We start from the raw sequence: 16,802 nt of genomic DNA, 5'->3' as shown, positions 1-16,802 counted from the left end.
CCATGGCTGTGCTGTTGCAGCTCAACTCTTGCAAGGGCTAGTAAACTTAAAGTTTGAAGATCAGCTTTGAGTTCCCTGTATGAGGATGGGGAACTTACCCACTTTTATTTTCTCTACTTCAACTCTTTCCCCTGCCTGTAAAGTAAAAAGCCTTTATTATATTAATTTCCAAGAGTAGACACTTAGTTTGCTCCTAGATGGCTACTTACCCCCAGCAACAGTAGCTCTTTTGTAGCAGGCACATTTGGATTTGTGCACCTAATACCCACAATCTACGTAATGTCTATGTCAGACCATATGCTTATTGATACTAGTACAAGTGTCACAGAACACTGGTGTAAAACGATCTATAATAATGCTAAATGCTAGTGTTGGTAGTACATTGATATGTGAACCTCTTTCCAGATCACATTTCTGCCATTTTAAAGTATAATCTGCTAAATCACTTACCGACAATACCACCAAGACATGAATCTATCCGTTTTAGAAGTTGCTCTAAAGTTTAGGATAGCACTAGTTGGTGCTCAAATAGCATTTTGAACATTCTGAAGTGCTTTACATATATTACCTCAGCAATATAGCAACAGACCTGAAAGGTGAGTCAGTTGTATCTCCATATTGCCGAGGGGGGAGAGGAGGAACTGAAGTCAAGAGAATAATAGCTTGCTTAAGGCCACCTAGTGAGTTCATGGGTGAGGAGATCTTTGAACTAGGGGATCTCCCAGCTCACACCATTAGCTACTACGGTACATCAGATTTTATCTTCCTTTAAATAAAAAAATACTATGGATATCCAAAAGCCAAAGCTTAAATTAATTTATTAGTTAAACAATGGGAAAATTTCACAAAACAGATTTTATTTACATGATTTACTGTAAATTTTCTAAAGAGCATTTCACATGAACATTGATAAATGAATTTCTCTTAACTAGCTAACTGACGTTCTACATGCAGAGTTACCCTGATAAAAGGAAGGTGGCTTGGCTGGGTAAGGGTTTTGCGGCTGGATGATTCTACTGCAGTATAGTGGCCTTTTCCATAAAATAGTTTCCAATTTATAGATAGCAACTACAGTTTACAGTAGAAAGTATTTTTGAGCCAATAAGTAGTAACAGGCCTGTCCTAAAAAAATGAAGTATATGATTTCACATACGTATGCATTAATCAAAAGGTTCAGCTTCTCCCAAAAGGCCTACCATGGCATGGCTTTATGGGAAAATTCTGCAAGGGTGGTTGGCATTTCTTAGACACACGTGGCTCCTTGAAAACAAGATCTAGCCACATAATTCCGTAGTACTGAATCATTTAGAGTTTCTCTTCTCCTGTAGCAAAAGACTGAACAACTGGTGTGCCTGAAGAAGCCTGGATTTGCCTATTGGTTGTATAGCAGCTTAAAGTTCCCCTTAGGGGCCATCAGTGTCTCAGTGCTGTGGGTTCCTTCCTTCCTACTGACATTCACCAGTACCTTTACCTGGTCCCCTGGAGTAAAGAAAACCCCGCAAAAGCAGCTTCACAGTAGCTAGCGCTGCACCACTTAGTAGCCAGCAAGTCTCAAGCATCACCAGGTGTTACTACAAAATGACATATTTGTTCATTCAACACCTGGAATTATCCATCATGTTCCAAGTAGCTGGAGCCTGCTGAGACAATAAGGATATGAATGGGTCCTGTTCTTTACACAGAATGTAGAGTGGCACAAAAACAAGGTTCTACAAGGAAATTTCAGTGCTATAAAATTTGAGAGAAGAATCAGTCATTGCAACAAAATCCACAGGCATTGCACCTCAAGACGACACTACTGAAGCCAGAATTATTATTTTCATTTTGGCCAAGTTAACTTCACCCATTTTGCCAAAATATTCCATATACATAATAAATAACACATCCATTTAACTTTCAGAAAAGTCAAAAGACTTGCATTAAATAAAACACTGACTTTGTCCTGTGTATTTATTTGTTAGAATCAAGTCCACAAAGAGAATTAGTTAATCCTGGCAGTTGTTACCAATCTACAGATGACGTTTTTTGTTTGTAGCTTGAGCAAAGCTAGAATTTGAAAAAGAAGCAAAGTTCTATATATGCTGTGCAAAACTCTTTCCCTTGTGCCTGAATCCTCAGTTATGCAGCAGCAATCGAAGCATCATCTGGTTGACGGCCCTGTGGCTTTAGAATAAAAAGAGAACAAATGTAATATTACATTTAATCTGCAATTATACAGCACAACTACATTCAGTCTATATACTAATATTAGTTTCATATATTTTGCAATTCACCTCAGCCTGAAATCCATCATAGTATAATCCATCTTGCAGTCTAATACTACGTAAAGGCCCCACAGTGATTGCCTGAGGTTCTACCCCTAAGCATATTTAACTGCAAGCAAGTCCCATTGAAAACAACGAGTGCTGAGGGATTGTTAGAACAAATATTAAGCTAAGGCTACAAGAAAGCAGTGAAATTCAGGTTATCATGGTATTACATTCATTTATTGGTAGAAATATAAACAGCACGTTTCCACACTCCTACAATAATTCTTCCTTTGTCTGACCATCTGCTTTTAACCCTATCTGTAAAACTTCAAACAAAAAGGAAGACTCTGCAGAGTTTGGTTGTGTGTCAGAGACAGACAGATAAAAGCAGATATTAGATGCCAACTGTACTTACAGCATCCTTTTTTTTTTGCACTTTTATTAAGTTGTCTCAATAGCAAAGAACATTTATCTACTGTCTGTCATTTTGTGGAACTAACAATAACACATAATCCTTTAATACTACAGAAAATAAACATTTACCACATAAATGGAAACTTTAGAGCATGAACGATAAGAATCCCATCAGATTTTCAGAATCTTATCTAGCTTTCAAAAGTTTAGAAAAGCAGAGGATTGTTACCAGGGGTTGTTACATTGAGACACCAGGTACAATTGCTTAAAATACAGCCAAGAACAGATTACAACACAGGGCATGATGTGCATAGTTTCTTTGCCTGGGGCAGCAGGCTTATGTCTCTAGCTGGCTGTAAGTGTAGATGACTGATCTAAAAGGCATATTGACTGTCAGAATTTGTGGGAAACGCCCATCCTTTCTGGCTGTAGTGCAATCAAGCAGAATGCAAAGCCTCTTCGCTATGAAGGGGGGATTAAGTTGGTTTTTACTATATACTTCACAAAAGGCACATCACATTTTTTCAAGGATTTCACTAACTCTGCCTGGACAGGTCTCTTCCTAGCCACCAGCGTAATTCCTGCCATGAAAAGGGGGGTAGGGGGGGAGAAGAGAAAAGCCATTCACCAACTTCATAGTAGCTAAATAACTCCAATATCATATGCAAAGTCTAGCTAATACTGAAGAAGCCATCAGTGCTCTGACTTCATGATATGCTCTTTCCAATTCTAGTTATTTGCAAATGCGATTTAGCATCTTGTTCATTTATAACCCAAAGAGATTTACTCTATCCTGAAAATCTATTTCAATGTATAATTTTCCAGAGTACCAAAATGTAATAGGGAATGAAGCTATTCCACTGAATAAAGGCAAAAGCTTGAGCACTGAAGAACATTTTACAGGATTGAATGAAACGACATAGCTGGCTGTAACGTAACGCTTCTTAGAAGCCCAATTAAATAAGGATCAAATACAGTCAACAAAAGCCTCCTTGAATGACTGTCAGCCAAATTATAGACTCCATTCTTATATTTTGCAATTCCCAGGTAGATGTTGCACCAACTTTAAACGTCTAACCTAACTATATAGCTGATTATATAGTCAAATTAATCCACTGTCTTTAAGAGTGAAATACATGCTGAAAGAGCTCTAAACAGCTTTGCTGCCTTTACTATACCTTACCTTTACAAAGATGTGCGTTGGTATAAACCTTCTAAGCAGCTGGTTAGTGAAGTGTGGAAACCGTAGCAGGTTGATATTGAGTGATGGCAGCTGTTGATATCCAGCCATGAGAGGGTAGAAGTTGTATAACATTTCTTGTTCAGTACCAGGAAGGATTCGCAATCTTATCTACAAAGTACAGCCCAAAGTCTCTAATCAGAATCCTTATTTTGGATACACACCACAATCCAGATTTTTTTTTAATTATTAAATTTGACTATGTTTGCATTACATAAATCAAAGACTGCTTGAAACAGTCAATCATGTGTGTGCCTTATTTATTCTAATTTAATTTCTCAACCTCCACATTCTTCAACAATGTCCTTGCAATTTCACTTCCAGTCTGTGTGTATCTAGTAGACCCTAGAAGGATTGTTAATTAGTTAAAAACCAGTCATGTATGTCACATACACACTGCTTTTCAAACCCTGTTAGAGCTTTCCATGTAATGGGGGCAATGCAGGTAAATGGTGTGGTTTTCTAGACTGAATACATACTTTTCTTTCTTACCCCTACCATCTTAATTTTCCCCCGGTTTTGCAAATGTGATTTAGCATCTTGTTAATTTATAACCCAAAGAGATTTACTTTATCTTGAAAATCTATTTCAATGTATCATTTTTCAAAGTACCAAAATGTAATAGGGAATGCAGCTATTTCACTGAATAAAGGGAAAAGCTAGAGCACTGAAGAACATTTTACAGGAAGTTCTAGACTACTCTTAATTACTGATAAATGCAAGGTTTCCTAAGGAACCTGGTTATTTGGGCTTGTGTATGTATTAAGGTATGATAAGAACATAAGAGGAACCATGCTGGATAAAACCAAGGGTCCATCTAGTTCAGCATTCTGTTTGCACAGTGCCTGTGGGAAGTCCAAAAGGAGCGATCGCAATAGCACCATCCTGCACCTACTCCCCAGCAACGGGTGCAAAGAGAGGCACCGCCTCCGATATTGGAGGTAGTATATATCCATTATGACTAGTAGCATGACAGTCTCATCTTCCGTGTATTTGTCTAATCACCTTCATCCAAATTGGTGGCCATCACTACATCTTGTGGTAGCAAATTCCATAGTTTAACTATGCACTATGTGAAGAACTACTTCCTTTAATCTGTACTGAATCTCCCACCATTCAGCTTCCTGGGATGACCCCAGGTTCTAGTATTATGAGAGAGGGAGAAAAATGTCTCCCTGTCTACTTTCTCCACCCCATGCATAGTTTTGTACTCCTCTATCATGTCCACCCTACTACTTGCCTTTTTCCCCTAAGCTAAACAATCCCAGCCATTGTAACCTTTCCTAGTAGGAGAGTTGCTCCTAGTCCCTTGATTCATTTTGGTTGCCCCTTTCTGCACCTTTTACAAATCTACAATATCCTTTTTGAGATGCAGTGACCAAAACTGTATACAGTATTCCAAATGTGGTTGCACCATAGATTGTATAATGGCAGTATGGTATCAGCAGTTATATTTCCGATCCCTTTCGTAATTATGTCCAACATAGAATTTGCCTTCTTCACAGCAACTGCACCACACGTCGACATTTTTATCAAACTGTTCACCACAACCCCAATATCTTTTTCTTGGTGAATCACCGCTAGCTCAGATTCCATCAACATATTCGTGAAGTTGGGACTTTTTGCCTCACTTTACACTGGCTTACATTGAGCTGCATTTGCCCATTCTCCCAGTTTGGAGAGATCCTTGTGGAGCTCTTCACAATCTCTTTTTGTTTCAACCACCCTAAATAATTTGCAAACTTGGCCATACTATTTATAAATAACCAATTGTTGCTCTTTCCTACAGCCCATGTTTCACAAGAAAAGCAGATGCAGATTTCTGAGATTTCTATTTATTGATTTAGAGCGAATTGCACAAAAGTAATGGCTGAAGAGTAAGTGCCGATAGAATTCAAAACAGGCTCAAAAGTCTAAGCATGTCATAGCCCATACCTGCTTAAGGCCAGAAAACATGAAGGCATCACTGGGTTCCACTGACACTTCTACATCTTGAACTAAATTAGTCTTATTCTGTAGGTGATATTTTACAGGCAAGGATTCTCTGACTCGACCAAATGAGGGCAGATCTTTGGAAAGAAAGTGCAACAGTGGTTTATATACATAAGGCATTTCATAGTTCTGTTTCAACTTTACAAGAATATATTAACACTATTTAGGATTATCTACCTCAGAGACCAAGAAGATAAAATGTTTTGAGAAGCAATCAAACACTGGAGTAACCATGCAAAAATTATGAGCTAAAGTACCACTAAGAAAATATGATTAGTTCTCTTTTCAAACTCTGAACGTTGCTGAAATGCTGCAAGGCAAATTCCATCTGTCACTCATGTGTCAGTCATCAGAACTAAGAGAAAAGGAAAAGTGGTGCACCACAATATACAGTTAAACACAGAAATGGGATAGCCAATTTTAGTGTTTTGTTTTTATAAATGGAAATGGCATTTAAGACTTCAGTAACAAATCAATGGAAGTTAGGTGGCTGGCAGACCAATCCACAAACCTGTTAAATCAGAATACTTCAAGCCATTTCAGTACCATCAACTTTAATAAGACTTTTTTTAAAAAAGCTTATGATCAAAACAGCCAACAGCAGAGCAAACAAGTCAAAGAAATTCTTGCAGGTAACCCTGCAAGAAAAATAGGTTGGTAACCCTGGTGCTACAGGAGAAGCCATGTACTGGAAGTAGCGATTCTGCTTGAACCATTTAGGATTAGAAAAGTGAGGGATCATTCGAGAGATTCATGGTGTAGTGACTAGTGTGATGTACATGGACCAGAGGTCCTGGGTTCAAATCCTTGCTAGGCTATGAAGCTTGCTGTGTTACTTGTGCCACTCACTATTTCTCAGGCTAACACAAGTAAGCTCCCCTTTACCCTTAAGAGTGGGATCTAAAATACAATAAATAAGTCCAATAGCAACATTCTTCTGTAGTTTTTGTTTGTTTCTGTGTGATGAATTGATGTTTAAGAGGTCACTTTAGGCCAACAAAGAGTACCTCTCACAAACATTTTATATGACAGAAACACAAGACAATAAGGGGAACCTACATCTATTGAACAGGGGTGTTAAAACGAGTCTTCCCCAAAACTGGTGCCTTCCAAATACAGGGGACTACATGATATCTGGAGATGATGGGATTTGTAATCCAGCACATCTATAGAACACTGTGTTGGGGAAGATGTGGCAACTGTGAAGGTGATGCTGCCTGCTGATTTCTTTGCCTTTCTTATGTTGTGTTTTAGGAGTAGGAGTGACTCAGGTGAATCTTTAAGATACAACGGAGATGACCTAAAAAACAACAACCAAGTGCTTTGTCCACAAACTGGTTAATAAAGCAACATTTTCATGATATCCTCCCAGAATCAGTTTTTAAACTGCAATAAGGTTTTGGGAATTTTGTAAAATCAGCATATGAGGCAAAGTTTGACTTTATGCATACATTAGCATTACCTGCGTTAACATGAAGTGGGATACTTTCTGCAATAACGTGGGGGAGTGTGATCACAGTATTAACAGGTATGCTCTTCACAGCTGAGCTCCTTTATAAAAAAAACACGTAGATGCATATTTTTAACATGAGGTTCACTATAAAAAAATCAGCAGTAAATGATTACTTAATTTTCACAGTTTTAAAGGTAACAGGAAAGTTAAAAGAAACTCAACAAATTAAGAGTTGAACGACAAGGGACAGAAAGGCATGCATACATACAACCTATGGTAGGGATACACAACCTACAGCTCCCCAAGGCCTTTACTGAGGTCCCCATCGGTGTCCGGACCTACCATTAAATTCCCCTCCACCACTTGTATTCTCTACTCCCTCCGTGAGAGTTCCTCATACAGATCACTCTTTCCCTGCCACTGCTAGCAGCAAGGAAAGAATGACCTGTTTCAGGATCCTTGGGACAAGTGTGTGCATGTGTAAGTCCTATGCCAGCATCATGTGCAGCCCTTGGAGCTGAAAAGGTTGCGCACCCCTAATCTATGTGACAGATAGCACAGAATTTTCCAACTCAGTCTGGAGTAAGTCACAGAAATAATTCTGAAGAATGACACAGCTGATAAAACACAAAAACATATTTAGGAGGCAGTTCTTCAGGGGAGCAGACAAACTTAGTTCTTTTGTTTTACAGCTTTAATATTTCCAACAGCTCTTTCCAATCAATACAGATTCTATTTTTTCAAAGGCTTTAATTCTAGGTCCAAACTTTGAGTATAAAAACCACAGAAAGGGCATGACTTTAGGAATAAGTGAGATCTGGAAGATAAATTCTACAGACAGATCTGGGCTGCTGAATTTCAGGTTCTCCATAGAATACTATCTGGATCCTACATAAAACTACACATTTACTGGTATTCAGGAGGTTTCCTGCTGCCTAGGCTCTGCCAGGCCTTTCCACATGATACAAATAAAGGCTGCTACAGAAGGTTTCAGCCTGCACAGCTTGGATTATGGCCTCCTCACCATCCTTATAAAGTAATTGGACTTGTGAGGACACCCAAATCCAAGCCCATGGAAGTAGAAGCATTCATTGTCACATAACATTTTGGACATGGATTTGAAACAGAAGCATTCAGGGCAGATGTGTAGGCTTTGACCTGCGTGTGGACGGCCCTCGCACATGACTGTGCAGGCCAGGAAAGGCAACAGGAAAATCCTGATCCATGCCAGGCAAGCTAAAAGTTTTTGCAAAGGCTTCTAGGCATCAGGTGGGCCCTTACAAGCCAGGAAGAACCAGATGAAGAATTCCGCAAGTCACCTGCCCAACCCAAGTACAAAGTGGGTTCCACAAGATGAATTTAAAACTCCAACCAGAATTCTGCTTTGAGCAACATTTGCTGTCAACTCTGCTTTTCAGCACTATATTTTGGAAATGACTCCTAGTTCATTCTGCTAAGGGCCTGATTCTCAAGTGTGCATTGTTGGGGAGGGACATGGGGAGCCTCCCCTACCTAGAGGGGGGCACAAACTCCTTGGTTCAGTTGAAAATCTGCTCTTCATTGGAGAGAGACATGCCAGCCTGCCTTTACATGCTCACAAACTTTGAACGGCTAGGGTTCTTGAGAGACATGGCAACCCCCTACTTGAGATGTTTCTCCACAGGCTCTTTCCAGCTTAGCTATTTCCTCAGCCTTTTTAAATGACTATGAGGGCTGGCTCAAAAAAATAAGAGGAGTCCAGATATCCATGCCTTCACTTTATTTTGCCTGAATGGTACGCAGGAAGACTTGAACTGCGACACTACTGAATTCATCAGTAAGGGAAGAAATATGCAACACTAACACTTGTTTGTAGAAGTAGAGAGGAACAGTTACCTTTTCCAGGAAATTACATAACATCCAGTAGCCACTCCACCTTGTCCAGTAACTGGTGGACAACGAAGGCAAAAACATTCACTAGCACTCTCGCCTGTCTGTAGAACAACTATTAGAAAAGTCAGGTTCAGTCTAAAGTTGAAAAAGTTACTCAGATCCTAAATAAATCTGAAAATCTATTTTATAAATACACTTTATATGTCATGCACATCAACAAGCAAGTGTAGTAAAATATACCAAATACTGTATGAAGACAAAGAGGCATAGGTATGTACATGCATGCACACTGTACAGAGATTTCTTCACCCTTCCCCAGGAAAAAGCAGGGGTAACTCATATAGAGGAATCAACTGAACAGCAGTCATTTCATCAAAAAAGGTAGGTTTATAGGTTAGTAAGTATCCTAAAGGTCATCAAGCAGAACCAAGCCATCTGTGATAGAGGAAAAATCAGAATTACTTAATTGTAGAAATACTAATTCACTTCGTAGCAAGTGTGACAAGATGGGCTTGTTCACACATAACTATGGCAAACTGTGGGTTAATTAAACCACAATTGGCTGTGGTGTATGCCAGGTGCATTCCGCCACCATTTTGCATAAGCAACCTTTGACTGGGTTGATTGGAGGTTGTTATATGACATCTGAACCCGGGCACTATGGTAATTGTGGGTTAAACAACCCAAAGTTAACCTAACAAATGATTGTATGTTAACTGTGGGTCGCTTAACACCTGATTAACATATAGCATCCAGGTTCGGATGTCACATAGCAACCTTCGATCAGCCTGACCAGAGACTGCATATGCAAATAAATTAACCCATGATTTTCCGCTGTTAAGTGTGGTTGATATTTACTTGGTGATGGAAGACATGCAGGGAAAGTACCCTACAAGGAAATTGGGTTAATCTCTTATACAATATTTTTTTAAAGCTGAGGCCAGGGCTGGGCAGATGATGGATTGGGATTTACTAGTAGATCTGTGTGTTTTGCAACAGACTGGCGAAGATTTCTGACTCCCAATTGTTTAACAGTGGTAGCAACAAAATAGCTCCCCTTGCTCCCATGAGATGCAAAATTTCTGGAAATGTTGGGGCCATGGAAAAAAACCAGTTTTCTGGGAGGAGTGGGGTTGGAAAACTTGAAAATTTTGGAAAACTTGGAAAATAAGCAATATTTATTTTTTTAGCTCTTTTTACACTTTGTTGCTTTAAGACAGCCTTCCCCACTCTAAAGTCACTTTGTTGCTTTAAGACAGCCTTCCCCAACCTGGTGCCCTCCAGATATTTTGGACTTCCGCTCCCATCAGCCTCAGGCAGCATGGTCAATGGTTAGTAATGCTGGCACTGTAGTCCAAAACATCCGGAGGGCACCGGGTTGGGGAGGGCTGCTTTAGGAACATAAAGCACACTTTCTGTTCCTAAAGTTATTTTATGTATAATTTAGGTTGCTCATAAAATTCTAATTATATTTTAAAACTTTTAAAAGTAAACTGAGTTAGTGAATTTGTAATTCTTGTCTGAATAGATTAGAACGACATTAAATGACTGCTACAGCATCAGAAACACAGGACTCCATAGAACAAAACCTAAGCTGTCAAGAATGCACATTTACAGTCAAGAATGCACAATGGTGATGCTACTCACATGCTTAGTCACATGCTTACTCACAAGCATAAATGTCTATCAGTAAAATACACTTTATATCAATAATTTTAATAAGGAATGGAATAAATAACTATGACAGGAATGTTACAGAGAGGATTAAAAAAAAACATTTCCCACATGGCTTCATTATTTCCAGACATTTTACATCTCTAGTCTTTCTATAAGAGTGTTCTTATTCCATAGTTTTTAGAAATCATTTTGGGGGAGTAAAGGCTGGGTAACAATATATAAATACTTTGTCTTAAATTCTAAAAGAAAATATTTCATAATCCAAAGCTGTTCAATTTTTCGGGAACAAAAAGAGTGTTCAGGAAAACAACCATTTTTCCAGGCCTCCACATCTCTATGCCTCCCTGAATTCTGCTGTTGAAATGAAGATAGATTAGAGTGACCAGGAGTGGATTTGTGTCTGGAAGGACTGTAATTCTAAGTGTATTTCTTTTGAACCAGGCTGCAGTTGGTGGATCTTGGGGTTCTGATAAAAAAACAAAGTAGATTCTGCAAACCTAAGTCTGCCCACCCCTAGCTTTGGCTACACTAACTCTCATGATATAAATTTAAATGATCATATTTTAAAAAGCAACTACTTTTGCCAGATATAATGTATTAACCCTCAATTAATCTCTTCCCAGTTGTAATCCCAGAAGTGCGTCCTTTAAGAATATGTAGTTAGCTTCTCACCATTTTCCACGTAAGATTCTAACTGATCCACCGGTGTCATAGAAGGAGAAAGCTGCAGCTGGGTGGTTACAACAGTAAGGGCCCAGGGTGAAGCACTTAGGATGTCTGTCATCAGTAAAAATGGTATGTCTGCAAAGACTTTATCTAAATGCTCAAACTGCCAGGAAGAGGAACAAAGGGTAGGTTATTTTACTGCTCGCGTTGTCTATCCAGCTATGTTTTCTTTCAGATTTCCATCACATACCTTAGCTGAGACAAACTTAACAGTGACATCAAAAGGAAATACTGTCTCTATAGTAACTGTTTCATCCTGCATAAAAGAGAGAGAGTAAATTGCCTTCCATTTCTGATTTCGATGGACCAACATCAGAACATAAGTAACAAAAGTTACTTCCTCTGCCACCCCTCCTGCTCAGTATTGACCTGTCATCTGGATGACACATCTTCAAATGGTTTGATCATATGCAGACTAGTATTCTGCTACCCCAGATTAGCTGCATTCTTGATATATACATTAACCTTAAAAATTCATAGGTTTTACTCCAGTTGTCCCACGTTGTACCACTAAATATTTTAGCACCAGAGTAATTTAGCGTCCTAATCCCAACATGTTATGTCAGGTCTGCATAGCTCATGGTTCACTAAGCTGAACTCATGTATGGTGACCCACCAGTGGCTCAATAAACACCCTATTTACTGCTGCCCTGCAAGACTGCAAAACTACAACAGCTGGCACACACCTGACAGGACATAATACACAACTGATAGACTATATTCAACTTATTGGGTCCCAAGTTGCACAGACCAGCATCAGATGGGAATATATTTCCATATACTCAGAATCAGAGTGTTCACCAATTCCTGCTACCTCTTAAGTCCGCCTTCTCTCAGTTATAAGGAAGTACACCCACTAACTCTCTAAGCCAGGCGTGGGCAGAAGGTAGATCTCCAGATGTTTGGGATCAACTCCCAGAAGGCCCTGACAGCATGGCCAATGGTCAGGAAGGCTGCAAGCTGAAGTCCAAAACATCTGGAGATCTACTTTCTGCCCACCCGTGCTCTAGGCCTCTTGTCACTGGAATCACTGATCAATACGCTTATCAGAATGAATAATGAATTACAGTTTCTCTTAATTAGAGGTGTGAAAGGCTGTGGGGGGGGGGCGGGGACACACACGAGAAAAATGGAAGGAGGACAGTAAACAGGATTCCCCCCCCTTTTCTTGCTCTTCATATCTCTATTCTTAATGTGCATCTCTCTGGTTGACCACATTGTGCACTATCCACCCCATCTGTTTATTTTTTATTCATTCTCTCTCCCGCCCCCTCACACACACACACATATACACATACATATATATATTTCATAAACATGTTACATTTTTTAAGCCATACACTTTTATGAAGGCAGCTGCATTCTTAGAAATGGCAAGCCATTTCTATGACTACATCTGCCAAAGGCTCCCAAAGTGCAAGCCTAGTCATCCTAAAAAATGCAAGCTCCTCCCATAGATTGCATCCTTCCTAGTGAGTATATATGGGAGAGGGGGACCTTATTAAGCTAGGGCCCATCTAAAAGTACTGAAGAAGAACAAGCATCTCCCTATGAACTTCGTTGTTTCCCTAAAGACAGGCAACTTCGGAGAGGGTGGTAACCATATCAGGCCCCCCCCCCCCATTTCCTATTTCACACAAAATCCTGTGGTGGTGTGGGAAGCAATCACTAGGAACAGCTGCTATACCACTCTTTTAAGGGCTATTCCATACTGGATTTCAATAGAACTTACATATAAGCATGCTCAGGAATTGGTTACACTCATGAAAACCTTCTATTTTAACTAGTGATGCCCACTAGGACACAATTTGAGGGCCTTCCATTGAAAATCAATTGCTCCAGCTAGTCCAACATACCCTGTGACACTTGCAGAGGATCTCTTTCCCCTCAATGGTTGCACTCACTAGGTAGGAAACATATACGAGAAACATCCTAGTACCAACTGTTCCACAGTGAATATATATAGCTTTTTCCAGCTTTAAAACAAGCAAAAACACAAAAGAGGGAGTGATTAGACCAAAAATAAAACAGTCAACATCCTAAGTGCAATAACTCAGATGTTCTAATTTCAAGCATAGTCGCATTCAAAAGCACTTGTATGTGTGCAAACTAATCCATCATTTGTTTTTCTGGATTGTTTCTCATCTTACTATGGAAAAAAGCATGTTTGTAGTTTGCAGTATATGCAAACAAATATTTGGAGGAAGTATGAATTCAGGAACTGTGTCCCACTTTATTGCCTTCCATACATTCTGGCCCTGATCAAAAAGACGTTATTTATGCTTAAGTCCTATTGAAATTAAAGGGAACTTAAGTACAATCTTGTCTGGACTGGGGTCTGTATCTACATGTAACTTAACTAAATCCATCACTAAATTTCATACTTGTTATGCTGATAAAATACAGCGCGTGCTTACCTTTTCACCTGGTTGCAAGTCTCCTACAGGGATATCTGGAAGTAGGGCAGGATAGGAATCATCACACATTTCTGTTCCATTTAGAGTCACATGAGTTTTCTGAGTCAGGTTTGCATCTTGGCCTATAATAAAATGAAAAAAACCTAATATTTTAGGAAGATTGTATTAATTATGTCTATCATGGTAACAAATAGGAAGGATGTGAAGTTATATGCATTACCAAAACACAGTCAAGAGCAACTGCATGCAGCAAATAGGCTCACATCAAAACTGAGCTCATATAAGCTTACGTTCTTCAGAACTATACTGTATCATCTTTTTTTTAATGAACAGATAAAGCTTTAAAAATCTTCAAAGAACACATTTTGCTAGATTGCAGACACATGTCATCATGACTGCAGCAAGTCTTGTAATTTTCATTCCAAGAATGGCTGATTCCATTTCAAGGCAACCTCAGAAGCTGCAAGATTTGTTACCAAGGAAAATTGTTGCTTTCAATTTTGAATGTCAACTATTCTTAAATGTCAAAATATTATCTTGTGATGGAGTTGCATTGAGAAAATTCACCACGTTTTCCATTTTATCAGTAAAAGAACACGTGCACCAAAATCTAATCTCATTTACAATGGTTAAGGACTAACTGATATGTCATAAATGAAAACCATATCAACTTATACAAATGAATATTCTCTCTCTAAAGACAGCAGGCTTACAAGTCAGCATTATTGGATAATGGTGATGCCAGCAGTAATTCATGGACTGGACTGCAAACTTTTTTACTACTGAAAACAGACCTCTGGGTGGTATCCAATTCAGGACTCCCACCAACAGAACTGCTTCCTTCAGCACCTCCCTGTACACCCTCAAAATCTGCTCCAGAGGGTTGGGGGACCCTACAGAGTAGATGGTGGGGCAGGGTTCAGGAGCTTCAGCAGGGAGGAGAAAGTCTGTTTGTGCAATGTCGGATTTCTTGCTCAGATTTGTCTTCAACCATCAACTTCAACTGTCTAGTTATTCATTCATTCATTCATTCATTCATTCATCATGTTTTAAAATTGTATAGGAGAATGGGGTTATTTAATCCTTTCCATAATGAGACCATCACCGTCTATAGGGATTCTGAGCCAGTACATCACATCATATAATGAATACCTGGTTTTAAGCCTGCTGTGAGCTTTACGTCTTTGGCAACTGTCTTCTCGTGGGACTGGATTGTCACAACCAAACAGTACATTTCATTTGTCAGGGCAGGAGGTTCATGACTAAGCTGGACAGAAATGTTTGGCACTCTAGAAATGATCCTTTAATAAAAACAAGAAAAAGATCAACTGCCTGCTGTATCTTATAGACTGGTCTTATCCCCTGCTCTAGCCGTTGCAGCACAAGCCTCTGCTTGTGCTGTAACAGCAGCATTCTATGAAAGGTAGGCAGGGCAGAACAATCACATTTTGTTCTGCATACCTTTCAAAACTCCACCAATCTCTCCCCTTCTCACATACTCTTTAAAATGTCACAAGTTTGCAATAATAACTGGCTAGAGCCATTACCATGGCCCTGAGGATGCTGTACTAAGGAGCAGGAGATGCCCAGCATTCACCCAGTCTCTAGTCAAAACAGATCTTATACAGTTGTTTGGGGAGACTTTCTTGCACTTTAGAAGTAGTAATGTCGATGGCAGGTGTCAGCCCACATACAGTGCTGGATCCCAGTGCTGAAGCAAAGGGGTGGGGTGGGGATGTCTTTCCCCCATCTAAAAGACTTAAATTTGCCCACCTTAAGAAAATGACAGGATTTGGGGGCCTGACAGCTGATAGCTAACAAAAAGGCAGGAGAAGGAGAGAACAGGTGCAAGCCTTTTCCAGAGTAGCTAAAGAAAGTAAATCATGTCATAATCCTGTCAGCAAATGGAGTTTTTTCAATCTCTGCTGTTGCTAGGCAAACTTTAAAGAACATTTTCTTCAAAACTATAATAGTTAAAACAACTATTCATGTTCCCCTACCTATTGACTATGTAATGCAGTCATGGGGCCAATACTGATATCTGATAATTCCCTCAGTTACTGAGAAGTTCCTGCTATTCCCATTTTACAAATGGGAAGGAGCAAGGCTTCTTGAGAGTGACTTGCCATCCAGCAAGTCTGTGGTACAGCAGGGGTATCGACCTAGGTCAACATTCCACCACTCTGTCCCGTGGCTCTGATGAATGCCAGAATTGGGCATTTTTCTCTCTCAACTATTTGTAAATTCAGAGCAGTATCTGGTATAAAATCAAATGGAAGTATTGGCTGCATATATCACAGTAACAAAATCATGTGTGCTGGGAAAAAGCATCTTCCATTACACGACCATTTCCACTTACATGGTGCTTGCCTGAACAGTAAGGCTGTCCCAATGAACTTCATTATCTGGAAGTTTTGGTCGCCTTTTGAAGGAACGAGCAGCCAGCAATGCTTCTTGAGAAGAAGCAGCATCTCCTCCTCCTCCATGCCAGTTCACAATCACACACCTGCCATTCTCACCACCAAGAATCAAATCCACTGATGTGATCTGAAAGACAGACAGGTATCAATTTCCCCACCCCAGTCAATTTAGTATGTGCCAAAGACATGTACAATCTTCCATGTGTGCCAAAGACATTTACAATTTAAAAATTGAGCCATAACCTCTACTATCTGCCTGCCTCCAGTGACATTCCGCTGAAGCACCTCAGTGTTCTGAAGGGTCTGTATGGAGGGCCAATTTGAACCTTTGGAAGAGTTCCA

General features: G+C 39.6%; 1 protein-coding gene across 6 annotated transcripts in view; it reads right to left on the bottom strand.

Moving 5' to 3' along the window:
* Positions 1-791: 791 nt before the first annotated feature.
* TRAPPC11 (trafficking protein particle complex subunit 11) overlaps positions 792-16,802 on the bottom strand; it is a 44,092-nt gene continuing 28,081 nt past the window's right edge. For 3 of the 6 annotated variants that reach the window (XM_084856521.1, XM_084856517.1, XM_084856515.1), the window contains 12 exons: positions 16,400-16,587; positions 15,193-15,341; positions 14,041-14,162; positions 13,480-13,599; positions 11,814-11,879; positions 11,570-11,726; positions 9,224-9,332; positions 7,358-7,446; positions 5,839-5,972; positions 3,847-4,014; positions 3,205-3,244; positions 792-2,163 (listed from right to left, as the gene is read on the bottom strand). In XM_084856521.1, coding sequence (XP_084712647.1) covers positions 2,141-2,163; positions 3,205-3,244; positions 3,847-4,014; positions 5,839-5,972; positions 7,358-7,446; positions 9,224-9,332; positions 11,570-11,726; positions 11,814-11,879; positions 13,480-13,599; positions 14,041-14,162; positions 15,193-15,341; positions 16,400-16,587 — 1,365 coding nt within the window. In that variant the 3' untranslated portion in view covers positions 792-2,140. The remainder of the gene's footprint in view (positions 2,164-3,204; positions 3,245-3,846; positions 4,015-5,838; positions 5,973-7,357; positions 7,447-9,223; positions 9,333-11,569; positions 11,727-11,813; positions 11,880-13,479; positions 13,600-14,040; positions 14,163-15,192; positions 15,342-16,399; positions 16,588-16,802) is intronic. The other 3 variants (XM_084856519.1, XM_084856520.1, XM_084856516.1) reach the window with 1 other exon arrangement.

This window comes from Heloderma suspectum, chromosome 5, assembly GCF_057233095.1.
Source record: "Heloderma suspectum isolate Gila_16-S chromosome 5, 16-S_ref, whole genome shotgun sequence".
Classification (NCBI taxonomy): domain Eukaryota; kingdom Metazoa; phylum Chordata; class Lepidosauria; order Squamata; family Helodermatidae; genus Heloderma; species Heloderma suspectum.
The sequence above is the reverse complement of the archived record's forward strand: the minus strand, read 5'-3'. Positions and strand labels throughout refer to the sequence as shown.